The sequence below is a fragment of the Chlorocebus sabaeus genome, chromosome 2 (genome assembly GCF_047675955.1).
Source record: "Chlorocebus sabaeus isolate Y175 chromosome 2, mChlSab1.0.hap1, whole genome shotgun sequence".
Lineage (NCBI taxonomy): Eukaryota > Metazoa > Chordata > Mammalia > Primates > Cercopithecidae > Chlorocebus > Chlorocebus sabaeus.
Genome location: NC_132905.1, coordinates 34,680,443 through 34,692,780, shown reverse-complemented (window position 1 = coordinate 34,692,780; position 12,338 = coordinate 34,680,443). Strand labels below are relative to the sequence as shown.

Sequence of the window (12,338 nt, the reverse complement as noted above, 5' to 3'; positions counted from 1 at the left end):
GGTGGGCAGTACCAGGGGAGGGAAGGTGACAGCTGTGGTTGTCAGTGACAATGGAAAAGTGAGTGTACCCAGGGGAGTTAGTTAACCACGGACACAAGATCCCACAACTAGTCAGTGGCAGGGTCAGAACTAAAATGCAGTGCTCCCAGCTAAGCCCTCTTTTCGCAGTACCACACTGCCCCTTGGCTGAAGGTGACCTTTGCTCAGGTCTCCAGGGTTGCCTGGAGGGCTGGGACAGGCCCATCACATCCTTGACGTTAGGAGTCTTTGGAGTAGGAAAGGAGGAGAAAGGTGAGTCAAGCACCTAGGAGACTGCACTGCCTCTTCGTACTCCCTTTGCACAGTGCTTGGTCATATTTAAATGATCAGACTTCATCTCAACAGGTAATTTTTCATCAGTCATGAAAATACTGCTCCTTCAGCTTTGACAGAGAAGTTCCCTTGAGCCCAGATCTCTGGTTTCAGAATTAACATACTGCATACTCAGCAACTCCTGACCACCCTGAGTAAGGGGGGATGACCCAGCCTGTTCCCTCTCTCTTAGTGGTCAGCAGGTCCAACATAAGAACTGAGAAAGGACAGAGGAGACAGTACCTGCTGGATGCAGAACTTCCGTACTGTGTAGTCTACCAGGACAGTCACATCCTCTACAGACACCCGAATATTCCCATAGGTCCAGCAGCCTTGGTCTGGCCAGTACTGGGCGCACTTGCACTGCGAAGAAAAAGACATGCATTCCCTGACCTTAGAACTCCTGCCCATGGCAGATGTAAAGGGCCTGGAAGGAAGAGCCCACAAAGCCCAGATTAAAGTCCCCCAGAGGGCCCTTTGACCTCTTCTCTACCTCAGTCAGCTGCACATTTACTTATTCAAATATGCCATTTTCTCAAGTTCCTTAGCCGCCATCTATTGAGCACAGTTTCCTAATTGACACACAGCCCTAGTCCCATACTTCTCAGTGTTTCCCACCCACACTCCCTTGATTCAGGGCGAATCTGAAGCCATTTTACCTACAAAATCTGCACTTCCACAACACTTCAGGTCATGCTCTAGGAGAAAGCCTGTTTGAACCCCTCAAACCAGCAGCCTGCTATGAGTGAGCCACCAGGGTGGACTGATGCAGACTGCAAACCTGCCATGAGAGGCCTAGAGCTTTTACTGTTGCCTGGGCTTTGGATAACTTCCAAGAGCCAGAGGTTTGGTTGGAAGAAACTAACCTAAAGCCCAGCCCTAGCAATGTCTTCCCACGCTACTGTGGAGCTGTTGATCATAATACCCGATACCCTAAGATCAAGGTGACTCAAGGGCCATCCTTGAGAAAGACTGTAACGAATAGGTATTTCTCTCTGGGGCTTGACCCCAGGACCCAGGATTGGCTCTGGTTGTGGCCCAGTGACGGAGCTGGTTAGGCCAGGCATGCACTTGGTAGCCACAAAAGGAAAAGGACCAGTTAGGAGGCTGCTTCCAGGATCAGGCCAAGGCCTCAAATTCCCTTTGGCTTGCAGGGTCTCAGTTCATAAAGCTTCCTCTGCTGATCCAGGATAAACCAAGGGCCTCAGCAGGTGGGGCAGAAAACCAGGGAAATAAGGGACTAGAGAAGCCAGGAGAAAAAAGCCCCTCTGTGGGCCGGGCACGGCGGCTCACACCTATAATCTCAGTACTTTGGGAGGCTGAGATGGGTGGATCATGAGGTCAGGAGATCGAGACCATCCTGCCTAACACGATGAAACCTCATCTCTACTAAAAAAATACAAAAAACTAGTTGGGCGTGGTGGCAGACACCTGTAGTCCCAGGTACTCAGGAGGCTGAGGCAGGAGAATGGCGTGAACCTGGGAGGCAGAGCTTGCAGTGAGCTGAGATGGCACCACTGCTCTTCAGCCTAGGCGACAGAGCGAGACTCCGTCTCAAAAAAAAAAAAGCCCCTCTGTGGCTTTTCCTTAGCTGATGGCCCAAGTCAGTCTCTTTCAGGCTGTTTTGGAATCAGGGTGACTTGTCTGACTACCAAATACAGGGAATGTGCTCTAGGCACACACCTGAGGTTCATCTGAGGCTTCCAGGCCACAGCAAAGTCTGGTAGACTTCAGCCTGTGTCTTTCTGGATGAACCACTGTTACAGCACCCACAAAGGGTACACAGCCAGGCTTAAACTCAGAGCTTATATGCAGAGTGATCCCTCCGCTGTTCACACCCAATTTCTCCACTTACCTCCTTTCTCTCCTTCAGGTTAGTAACCATGACGATGGTGGCTGTGTTTTGTTCCCAGATCATCCTCCAGAAATCATTCACCGTTTCTTCTTTTGGTCCTAAAGTAGCCAAGAGCAAAAATAAAGAGAACATACACCAAGAAGAAAGATGCTGGGAGGCTGGGAACATCCATTCCTGACTTTTGGAAGCTTGTGCCCAAATGTGTCCAGCTAAATATCCAACTCATGTATCCATCTACCCCATTACTAACTGAGTATTTTCCATGTTTCTACCATGTATGTGCCAGACATTTCACTAGGATGCGGTTACGGGGAAGGCTGTCAAAATATAAACAGAACACGAATGATGTCTCCCAAGGATATCACAGTTGGGAATTAGAAATAATGACTGCTGACAGAATACCTACATTATGGACCTCACAGTGAGCTAAGTGCTTCATATGGCATTTACTCCTTCCTATTATGCTCTGAGGTGGGTGTCATCAGCCCCAGAAAGGTTGGATGACTTGTTCAGGCTAGAATTCAAAATTTACCTCCCATATAACCTTTTTCAGGAAGTCACTAGAAAATTCTAAACAAAAATGAGAGGCAAACAGAGGAAAATAAATGAGATCCAACACAGCAGAGAAGCTAATGGAATTCCCAGGGTACTGGTCTTAGAATGATAACTCTACCAGAGGATAGAGAGCAACCAATCCACAGTGCAACTGAAGAAAGAAGATTCTAGAAGGATCCCAAGATAAAAAAATTAAACCTCAAGTATCTAAAGATACTGAGAGAAGATATATACACCTGGTTAAGAGTTTGGGAGGGCCGGGCGCGGTGGCTCAAGCCTGTAATCCCAGCACTTTGGGAGGCCGAGGCGGGTGGATCACGAGGTCAGGAGATCGAGACCATCCTGGCTAACACCGTGAAACCCCGTCTCTACTAAAAATACAAAAAACTAGCCGGGCGTGGTGGCGGGCGCCTGTAGTCCCAGCTACTCGGAGGCTGAGGCAGGAGAATGGCGTAAAACCCGGGAGGCGGAGCTTGCAGTGAGCCGAGATCGCGCCACTGCACTCCAGCCTGGGTGACACAGCGAGACTCTGTCTCAAAAAAAAAAAAAAAAAAAAAAGAGTTTGGGAGGAAAATCAGTGGTAGTTATATAAAAAACACAATGACTTCAAAAAAGGGGGAAAAAAACCTATACAAAAAATAACATAATACTGTTTTGGCTATGAATATTTGTAAACTTATAATAATAAATATCACCTTAACCCCAAATTGTGATTTGACTCTTCTGGGAGAATGGGAGGATATGTGGGTACACGTCTGTTTGACTGAGGGGGAGGTCCTCTGTAAGGGGATCAGATGATGTCATCTACCATAAGAAGCCAATAGGTAAAAATGGTTGCCCCAGGGGCATTAGACTAAAAAAGTGAAAAGAAAAGGGAGGAGAACTTTGTTTTTATAAATCTTGTAGTCCCTAATCACTCTTTCTCTTGAGACAAAGTCTCGCTCTGTCACCCAGGCTGCAGTGCAGTAGTGCAATCTCAGCTCACTGCAACCTCCGGCTCCTGGGTTCAAGTGATTCTTGTGCCTCAGCCTCCCAAGTAGCTGGGATCACAGGTGCGCATCACAACGCCTGGCTAATTTTTAGTAGAGGTGGGGTTTCACTATGTTGCCCACGCTGATCTTGAACTCCTGGGCTCAAACGATCCTCCTATCTTGGCCTCCCAAAGTGTTAGGATTACAGGCATGAGCCACCTTGCCTGGCCTCAATTACTTTTTAATGCTGCAAACATCCACGCATTTTTTCTAGGGTTCCAAGAGTGAAGACACTTGTTAGAACAGCAGGCCTGGAGATGTGTGTAGAACACATAAGGGACATGGTGCTGGGTCCCTGCTCTGAGGGTTCCTAGACCACCTTATCTGTGAATAATGGTGAAGCTTAGGCCCATGAGCTAGGGGAGAACCAGCCTGGACCCTGTGAGGTGGCTGATCCTCTCTGGAAACTGATTCCTAATTTGAACTCTGAGCAGCCTGGCTGGAACCTAAGGTTAACTAGCACCAAGGACAGAGGGCCTCACTAGACTGTGTTTTGTGTATACGGCCTTTTCCAGTCTTTTTAATACACATATACAAAAAGACTTATTTTAATGGATTCCCGGATACTAAGTCATCAAGATGAAGGCTGTTAGTTGTAAACATGTATGACGGATTACAATTCTTTCAGGTGGTAAAAATTACAGAAAAGCTACAGCATTCTGGTTAATCCATTCAGCATTTGGGAGTAAAAACCCAAACCCATTATGGGATCATGGTTAAATCTAAGAGTAAAAAGTTGTCATTACTTTACCTTGTGCAGCAATGAATTTGTTCTTTTCTTGGTAGCCCTGGGGTGCGGGGAAGGAAAGAAAAAGAAAGAGAAAACCAAAAATGAATAGAAATGAAATTCTCCAGTCTGACTCTAACCAGTTAACAAAACCTGAAAAGGTTCAGGTACTTAACAAGGATAACCAAGTCTAGATATTCCCAAGGGATTAGCTTTGGCACTAGGAATTAGAGATTACAGAACTCAAATAGTCTAGGCAGTCTTCTCAAATCGAATTATAACATGTGGCGGCACTGCTTAACTAATACAGAGTAATGAGAATGAGGCAAAGCTATTGATCTTATGTTATGTTCAAGGCAAAGATGAAATGTGGCTCTCTGGCTCCTGAGATGTCTCTAGATTCTGAAAGCTGAATCTCAGTGGGCTCTAGGTGGTAGCTACATTCCTACCAATAAAAAGAAACATGTCTAAAGATCCTATACATTCTAGGCTGGGCGTGGTGGCTCATGCCTGTAATCCCAACACTTTGGGAGGCCGAGGTGGCAGATCACCTGAGGTTGGGAGTTTGAGAAACCCCATGTCTACTAAAAATACAAAATTAGCAGGGTGTGGTGGTGCATGCCTGTAATCTCAGCTACTCAGGAGGCTGAGGCAGGAGAATTGCTTGAACCCCGGATGCAGAGGTTGCAGTGAGATCGCACCACTGAACTCCAGCCTGGGCAACAAGAGTGAAATTCCGTCTCAAAAAAAAAAAAAAAAAAAATTCCTATATATTCTTAGACATCTAAAAATGAGTAAGGAAACTGGTTTCTCCTAAGGCTCTAGGCTGGAAGCCCACCTGCCAACTGTGCCACTGTCTCTGTTTTATCTCCTCCTGTGACCAGTGTTAGGTCAGCTGACCCATGTGTTTCCCAAACTACAAACCCCACTTTCCTCTGCCTTTCACCACTACTCCATGGTGCCTAGTTCCCTTCAAGATCCATGTGTGTGGTCTTAGTTCTCTATGCAAAAAGTTAAGTGGTTGCCAGGGGGGTGAGAATGGAGATTAATTGTATTTAGACACTGAAGTTCTTTTTGGGGTGAGCAATGTGCTCTAAAACTAAGGGGACAACAGCTAGAGTACAAGGTTCTTCTTTTGAGGGGATGACAATGTTCTGAAATTGACTGGTGATGGGCTGCATTTATCTGTGAATATACTAAAAAAACACTGAATTGTAAACTCTGGGTGAAATATATGGTATGTGAATTACATCTCAATAAAGTTGTTAGAAAATGTTCTAAAACATTTACGGTGATGGCTGTATAACTTGGTAAACTTACCAAAAATCACTGAATTCTCACTTAAAATGGATGAATTTTATGTTTTATATATTATACCTCAATAAAGTTAGGGGGAAAAAAGGGTTTGATAAGTGTTAACTAGCAGCCCACAAAAAGGATGTAACAACGGCCTCTGAATTTGCTTCAGCAAAGGATGCTGCCCTACACACTAAGCCCAGAGAAAATTTGTTCCTCTTTCCCACTGGATCTCTATCTGTACATAACACTGTTGGCTGCCAAACCCTTCCTGAGCCATGCTTTACTCTTTGCCTTCTCAGATGCTCTCTTCTCTTGGTCTCCTTCCATCTCACCCATGGGCACCTGTTCAATGTGCCTGGCAGGGGCTGTGGGTCCAAGGGCTCTTTTCTTGCCCCACTCCTTTCTTTAATGACTTCCAAGTCCACAGCTCTAGAGTATTTCCTCTGAGTTCCATTTCAATATGACCAACTGTATGCTGGATACATCTACATGGATATATCACCCTCTAGTCTCTCATATATAAATCAACCACCAATTCTTGCTAAATTCTACCTCCACGTAGTTTTCACTTCATTGTCGCTTTCTCATCAATCCTCATCATTTGTGACCTGCTATTGCAATAGCCCCCAATTGGCCTCTCCTAAATCCATGTTGTACATGATAGCCGCAGTGATCAATATGTAAATGTGGCCACACTACTCCTTGCCTTGAACACTTTTCAATGGTACCCCATGGCCTAGATAAATTCATCAAAACCCCTCAGCTGTACTGAAAACTGGCAGACACTATAGAGTGGTTCACTTAGCACCCACTCCTGCTCCCTTCTAGCCTATCTTACAGCTAAATTTCCCAGACTCCCTAGCAGCTCAGCAATCCACGAGATCTAGCTTCTTCCTAGCAGATACTCCCACACAGACTTGGGGTAGAAATGAGCAACATGAGATAATGTCTGTGCTAGAAATCTGGTCTTTGGGCAAGCATAGTAGTAGAAGCATCCGGTTCTTCTGCAGCACTGTGCAGAGGTTTCACTAAGACAGTCACATGTTGCATACATCTATAGCTGCTCTGCTCTTTGCTGAACAGCATCTAAGCCTGGCTCACTGGACCTTCCACAGGTTTTGTAAGATACCTAGTATCTTATAATAAACCCCTTTCTGCTTAAAAGAGTGGATGAAAGGTACACTCTGTAGTCTGCAAGTAAGAACCCCAATGGACACACTTGACATCCACTACCTTTCAAGATCAAGTCTCACCTCCCACCACTTCCCATCTTATACCTTATGACCTAAGACTGCTATTTCTAGTCTCTGTGACTTTGCTCATGTTTCTCCTTTGCTTTGAAGTTTCTGCCCAACTTTCTTCTCCTGAACTCTGACTCACTCTTCAATAATGAGCTCTACTGGGTTACCAGGTTGGGCTGAATGTTTTTTCTCTGAACTCCACAGAACCTGGCAATACCTCCTTTGCACACGTAGCACATTACAGGAAACGACCTAACTACCTGTGTAGTATATGAGGGATTACATCTTACCTGTGTAACCTTTAAGCCTACCCACAGTGCTTGGCACACAGCAGGTGCTCAAAAAATGTTGACTGAGTTTAATAAACTGTGAAATCCAAATCTGTAATCCCTGCTCCCCACTTATGGTTAACCACAGGTTTTTCCCTGCTTTTGTTCCCTCACTGAGTTCATAAGGTCCCCCATTTAGCTCTCTTCATCTAAACTCTGTCTACTAATAACTGTCTAATAACCATCAAGGCATTATGGGATGCCCCAGTGTAAGCTCTAACTAAACATGGTCAAGGGATAAGCCTATTTCTTTCTACTGTGCTATTACCATGAAGAGATCCCCATCTCAGCTGCTTAACAGCCTTTACAATTAATTTTTGTCAATTTTCACCTTCAATGTGGGAAGGGACCAAATTGGTTACGGTGGCAGATGCTGCTGGTTACTAACTCAAAGCCATTCCTCACTTTATTCTTTGCCATCAGAGCCACAATTTTGTTTGAACATTAACCTTTCACTGGCTTGAAAGGTGCCCATTCCCCAGGCTCAGAGGGGTAAATCATGATCATTCTCAAGGTCCTAGCCAGTGATTAGAGAGGGATATGAACATATGATCCAATCCTGGCCTGCTGGTCCTGAGGACAGGGTGGTGGGGAGGATTTTGTGAAAAGCCTTCCTCCCTAATAGACAGAAAATCATAGGCAGGTATGTTCCTCTTCTGTGCAGGATGCTGTGTTTACAAATAATGCTTGGGACTACTGCAGCCGTCTTGTGACCATGAGACTGTTGACAGGGCTAAGCGTAACTGAGTAGAAAGATGGAAGCACCTGGGTTTGTAAGGATGTCACTGACCCATGGAATCAGCCAACTCAAGAACTTGTCTGCATTTGCTTTCATATTATGAGACAAATATGTGTTCCCAGCTGGGCATGGTGGCTCACACCTGTAATCCCAGCACTTTGGGAGGCAGAGGCAGGTGGATCACTTGAGGCCTGGAGTTCAAGACCAGCCTGGCCAACATAGCAAAACACCGTCTCTACTAAAAACACAAAAAATTAGCTGGGCATGGTGGCACATGTCTGTAATCCCGGCTACTCGGGAGGCTAAGGCATGAGAATCGCTTGAGCCCAGGAGGCAGAGGTCGTAGTAAGCCAAGGTCGCACCACTGCAATCCAGACTTGGTGTCAGGGTGAGACTGTCTCCAAAAAAAAAAAAAAAAAACAATGTTCCCATGTAGACAACTTTTAGTTGAGTATTCTGTTACCTGCAGCTGGACACACTAACTGATCTTGCGTTACTCTTCTGCGTAACATTAAAGTCAACCTATTCCACCTAATCTCTTCATCATGATCTTTGAAGTAAGTTCTAGGAATTCCTGCTGATTAATAGCCTTTCTCCATTTTCCTTATCGACTGCAGCAATTATTTGTCTAGTCAGGGTCCCTTTCCTTAAAACCAAACATGTAAATATTAACATTAAACATACATACAGGAACTTCAGCAAATTCACTCCCATGAGAATGCCTGGACTGCCCCATTTTTGAAGTCCATCTAATAGCCTATTTTTTGGATACAACCTCTCGTTCTTTCATCTTTCTCCTTTTCTTATGCTGTTCTTTCGCTTTCTCAAGATCTCCAGTTCCTCAATCCTACCAGTTTTTCCTAGAATATTAGTTTATTCCTAACAACTTCCTGATGCTTTTCTTTTCTACTGAAACTGAAGCCCTTGGTTGACTACCTGAACCAGCAACTGACCTTCCCTTTTGTCTGAGTACCACATGTTCTCTGCATTTACCACCAATCCCAGAGTGCAGATGAAGAAAAAAAAAAAAGAAAAAACAAATCATGCAACTCAGCACCCCCCAACCCCCATCAATGACATCCCACTGTAGGTAGGCAGGCCCTCAGTGCAGCTAGACATGCCCTTCGCTTTCTCTCTTCAGTATCCTTTTCTCATGGACCTTAGAAGTTGTTCCAAACTTTCGCTGCTCTCATGTCACAGTCCCATCCCATTTGTTCAGTAGACAACCATGAAAACATAGGTGAGTTGCCTCAGCTTGCTTTATCCACACCTACGAGTCATCTCTATCCATTCTGTCCTGTCCTTTAACACTCTCAGAGGAAGAAACAGCCCTTCTTATGTTCACACTAATCTCTCCATCAGTGTTCTTTTTTTTTCTTATGGTAAAATACAACATAAAATCTACGATTTTAGCCATTTTGACTCTTTTTTTTTTTTGAGAAAGAGTCTCACCCTGTCGCCCAGGCTGGAGTGCAGTGGCGCCATCTGGGCTCACTGCAACCTCCGCCTTCCAGGTTCAAGCAATTCTCTGCCTCTGCCTCCCTAGTAGCTGGGATTACAGGTGCCTGCCACCATGCCTGACTAATTTTTGTATATATGTATTTTTTTTAGTAGAGACGGGGTTTCACCATCTTGGCCAGGTTGACCTCAAACTTCTGACCTCAAGTGATCCACCTGCCTTGGCCTCCCAAAGTGCTGAGATTACAGGTGTGAGCCACCGTGCCCGGCCGATTTTAGCCATTTTAAGTGTACAGTTCTGTAGCATTAAGTATATTCACACTGTCGTGCAACCATCACCACCATCCATCTACAGAACTTTTTCATCTTCCCCAGCTGAAACTCTGTACCCACTCCTCATTCCTCCCTCCCCCAGCAACCACTATTCTACTTTCTGTCCCTATGAATTTGACTACTCTACATATGTATATATAGTCTATATTCTATATGTACAATCATACAATATTTGTCCTTTTGTGACTGGCTTATTTCACTTAGCATGTCTTCCAGGTTCATCCATGTTGTAGTATGTATTAGAATTTCCTTCCTTTTAAAGGCTGAATAACATTCCACTGTATGCATGTACCACATTTAATTTATTCACTCGTCCGTCAATGGACACTTGGAGTGCTTCCACCTTCTTTTATGACTAATGCTACTATAAACATGCAAGCGGAAATTTTATCCAGTCTTCTCACGCATCTTGCATCAAGAGCCAGACTTGCTTTTGCCAGCTTTCCCTCTCTCTTTTTTCTGTTCAAATTCACTCTCTCTACAAGATCCTTCCCCAAAACCTATAAAACATACTCTTATCTCTTTATGTGTTTTTTCAGGCTACTGGCAAAGACAAAACCAACCAAACAAAAACCTCAAATATCTCACACAGAATGTTCTATAAACATTCTCTAAATCATCTTTAAAAACCTCCTCTTAGTATCAACTCTTCCCTCAGGCCTTGGTTCATATATGACTAACCAGAGAGTCATATATATATACACACACATATATAACATAGCTGGTGTCACGTCAGGTATTCTTGTCCTGTTCTCCCTTATTTTTACTGTTGAGGGCAAGGCCTGCTTTTATTTGTAATTAGAATCAGCTCAATAAAGGATTCACTGACTCTTACCATAAAATACATATTTAGATACAGATTTCTACATGAGAAACCTTAGGGAACGACAAGAGGGTAAATTTAAGAAAATGATTAAAACTATTTGACTGACTATAAAAAAAAATTCAGTCACTTAAAAAAACCAGATTTGTCACGGAAAACATGAAACGACAAATATTTCTTCTAACACACAGCTGTGGAGGAGCCAAGAGATGGTGGCAATGGTCAGGCAGGGAAGTGAGGGGGAAAGCACCCGCTCCTTACGTTGATGAATGAAGCATTGATGTAATCAGAATCTGGAACCCCTTCGACTGGTGTCAGGTGGACTCTAGAGTGGTCATCTAGGAAACAAACCACAATATTTCAGTAAAATCAAAATTTATTTCTCACAGAACCTGATGCAACCAGGACAGCTGAGACATCTGTGCCTATGTGCACTGACTCATACTTGTATAAAGATGCCACTCCAACAATATAACACTGCAAAAAATTGGGAATACCTTAACTATCATTAGGGGACTAGTTAAATAAATTAAGATACATCTACAATGTGGAATACTAAGTAGCTGAGAAAAAGGACAGTTTCTTGACAGATGAACTGACAATATATACTGTTAAAAGAGAGAAATGTGTATAGTATACTAATCATATTAAAAAATATGTATTATATACACACATACCCACACCCACACACATACACACATCCCCCTCCTCCAACATATGCACATAAATAAGAAGACAAGGCCGAGCACAGTGGGTCACGCCCATAACTCCAGCACTTCAGGAGGCAGAGGCAGGTGGATCACTTGAGGTCAGGAGTTCCAGACCAGCCTGGCCAACATAGTGAAACTCTGTCTCTACTAAAAATACAAAATTAGCTGGGTGTGGTGTCTGGCATGTGCCTGTAGGTAGTCCCAGCTACTTGGGAGGCTGAGGCAGGAAAATGGCTTGAACCCAAGAGGTGGAGCCTGCAGTGAGCTGAGATCATGCCACTGCACTCCAGCCTGGGTGACAAAGTGAGAAAGAAAAAAGAAAAAGACATAAGTATCTGTAAATGCATAGTGTAGTGATCCTAATTTTTTGGTTCCATACTTCACTTATAAAAATGTAAGCAGGCATCTCTAATATATGCTCATTTATTGACAAATTATGCACATATGCTAATGTATTATGTACCCTGAAATATAAAATTTTTAGGGTCTGGGTGTTGTGGCTCATGCATGTAATCCCAATTCTTTGAGAGGTCAAAAGTGGGAGGATTGCTTGACACCAAGAGTTTGAAATCAGGCTGGGCAACACAGCAAGACCCTGTGTCTAAAAAAAAAAAAAATTAGCCAGGCATGGTGGCATGAACCTGTAGTTCTAGTTACTCAGCAGGCTGTGGCTGGAGGATTACTTGAGCCCAGGAATTCGAGGATATGTATCTATGATCACATCATTGCACCCCAGCTTGGGTGGCCCTGTCTCTAAAAAAATAAATGAAATAAAAAATTTAAAAGGATGAATTTTTATTTTTATTTTATTATTTTATTATTATTTTATTTTATTTTATTTTTGAGACGGAGTCTCGCTGTTGCCCAGGCTGGAGTGCAGTGGCCGG

At 43.9% G+C, this 12,338-nt stretch overlaps 1 protein-coding gene across 12 annotated transcripts in view; it reads right to left on the bottom strand.

Annotated features, from left to right (window-relative positions):
• The window catches only part of PTPRA (protein tyrosine phosphatase receptor type A), a 163,907-nt gene that overhangs the window by 19,234 nt on the left and 132,335 nt on the right, over positions 1 to 12,338 (bottom strand). For all 12 annotated transcript variants that reach the window (XM_037990670.2, XM_008019184.3, XM_008019145.3 and 9 more), the window contains 4 exons: positions 11,003 to 11,079; positions 4,544 to 4,580; positions 2,207 to 2,304; positions 595 to 714 (listed from right to left, as the gene is read on the bottom strand). In XM_037990670.2, coding sequence (XP_037846598.1) covers positions 595 to 714; positions 2,207 to 2,304; positions 4,544 to 4,580; positions 11,003 to 11,079 — 332 coding nt within the window. The remainder of the gene's footprint in view (positions 1 to 594; positions 715 to 2,206; positions 2,305 to 4,543; positions 4,581 to 11,002; positions 11,080 to 12,338) is intronic.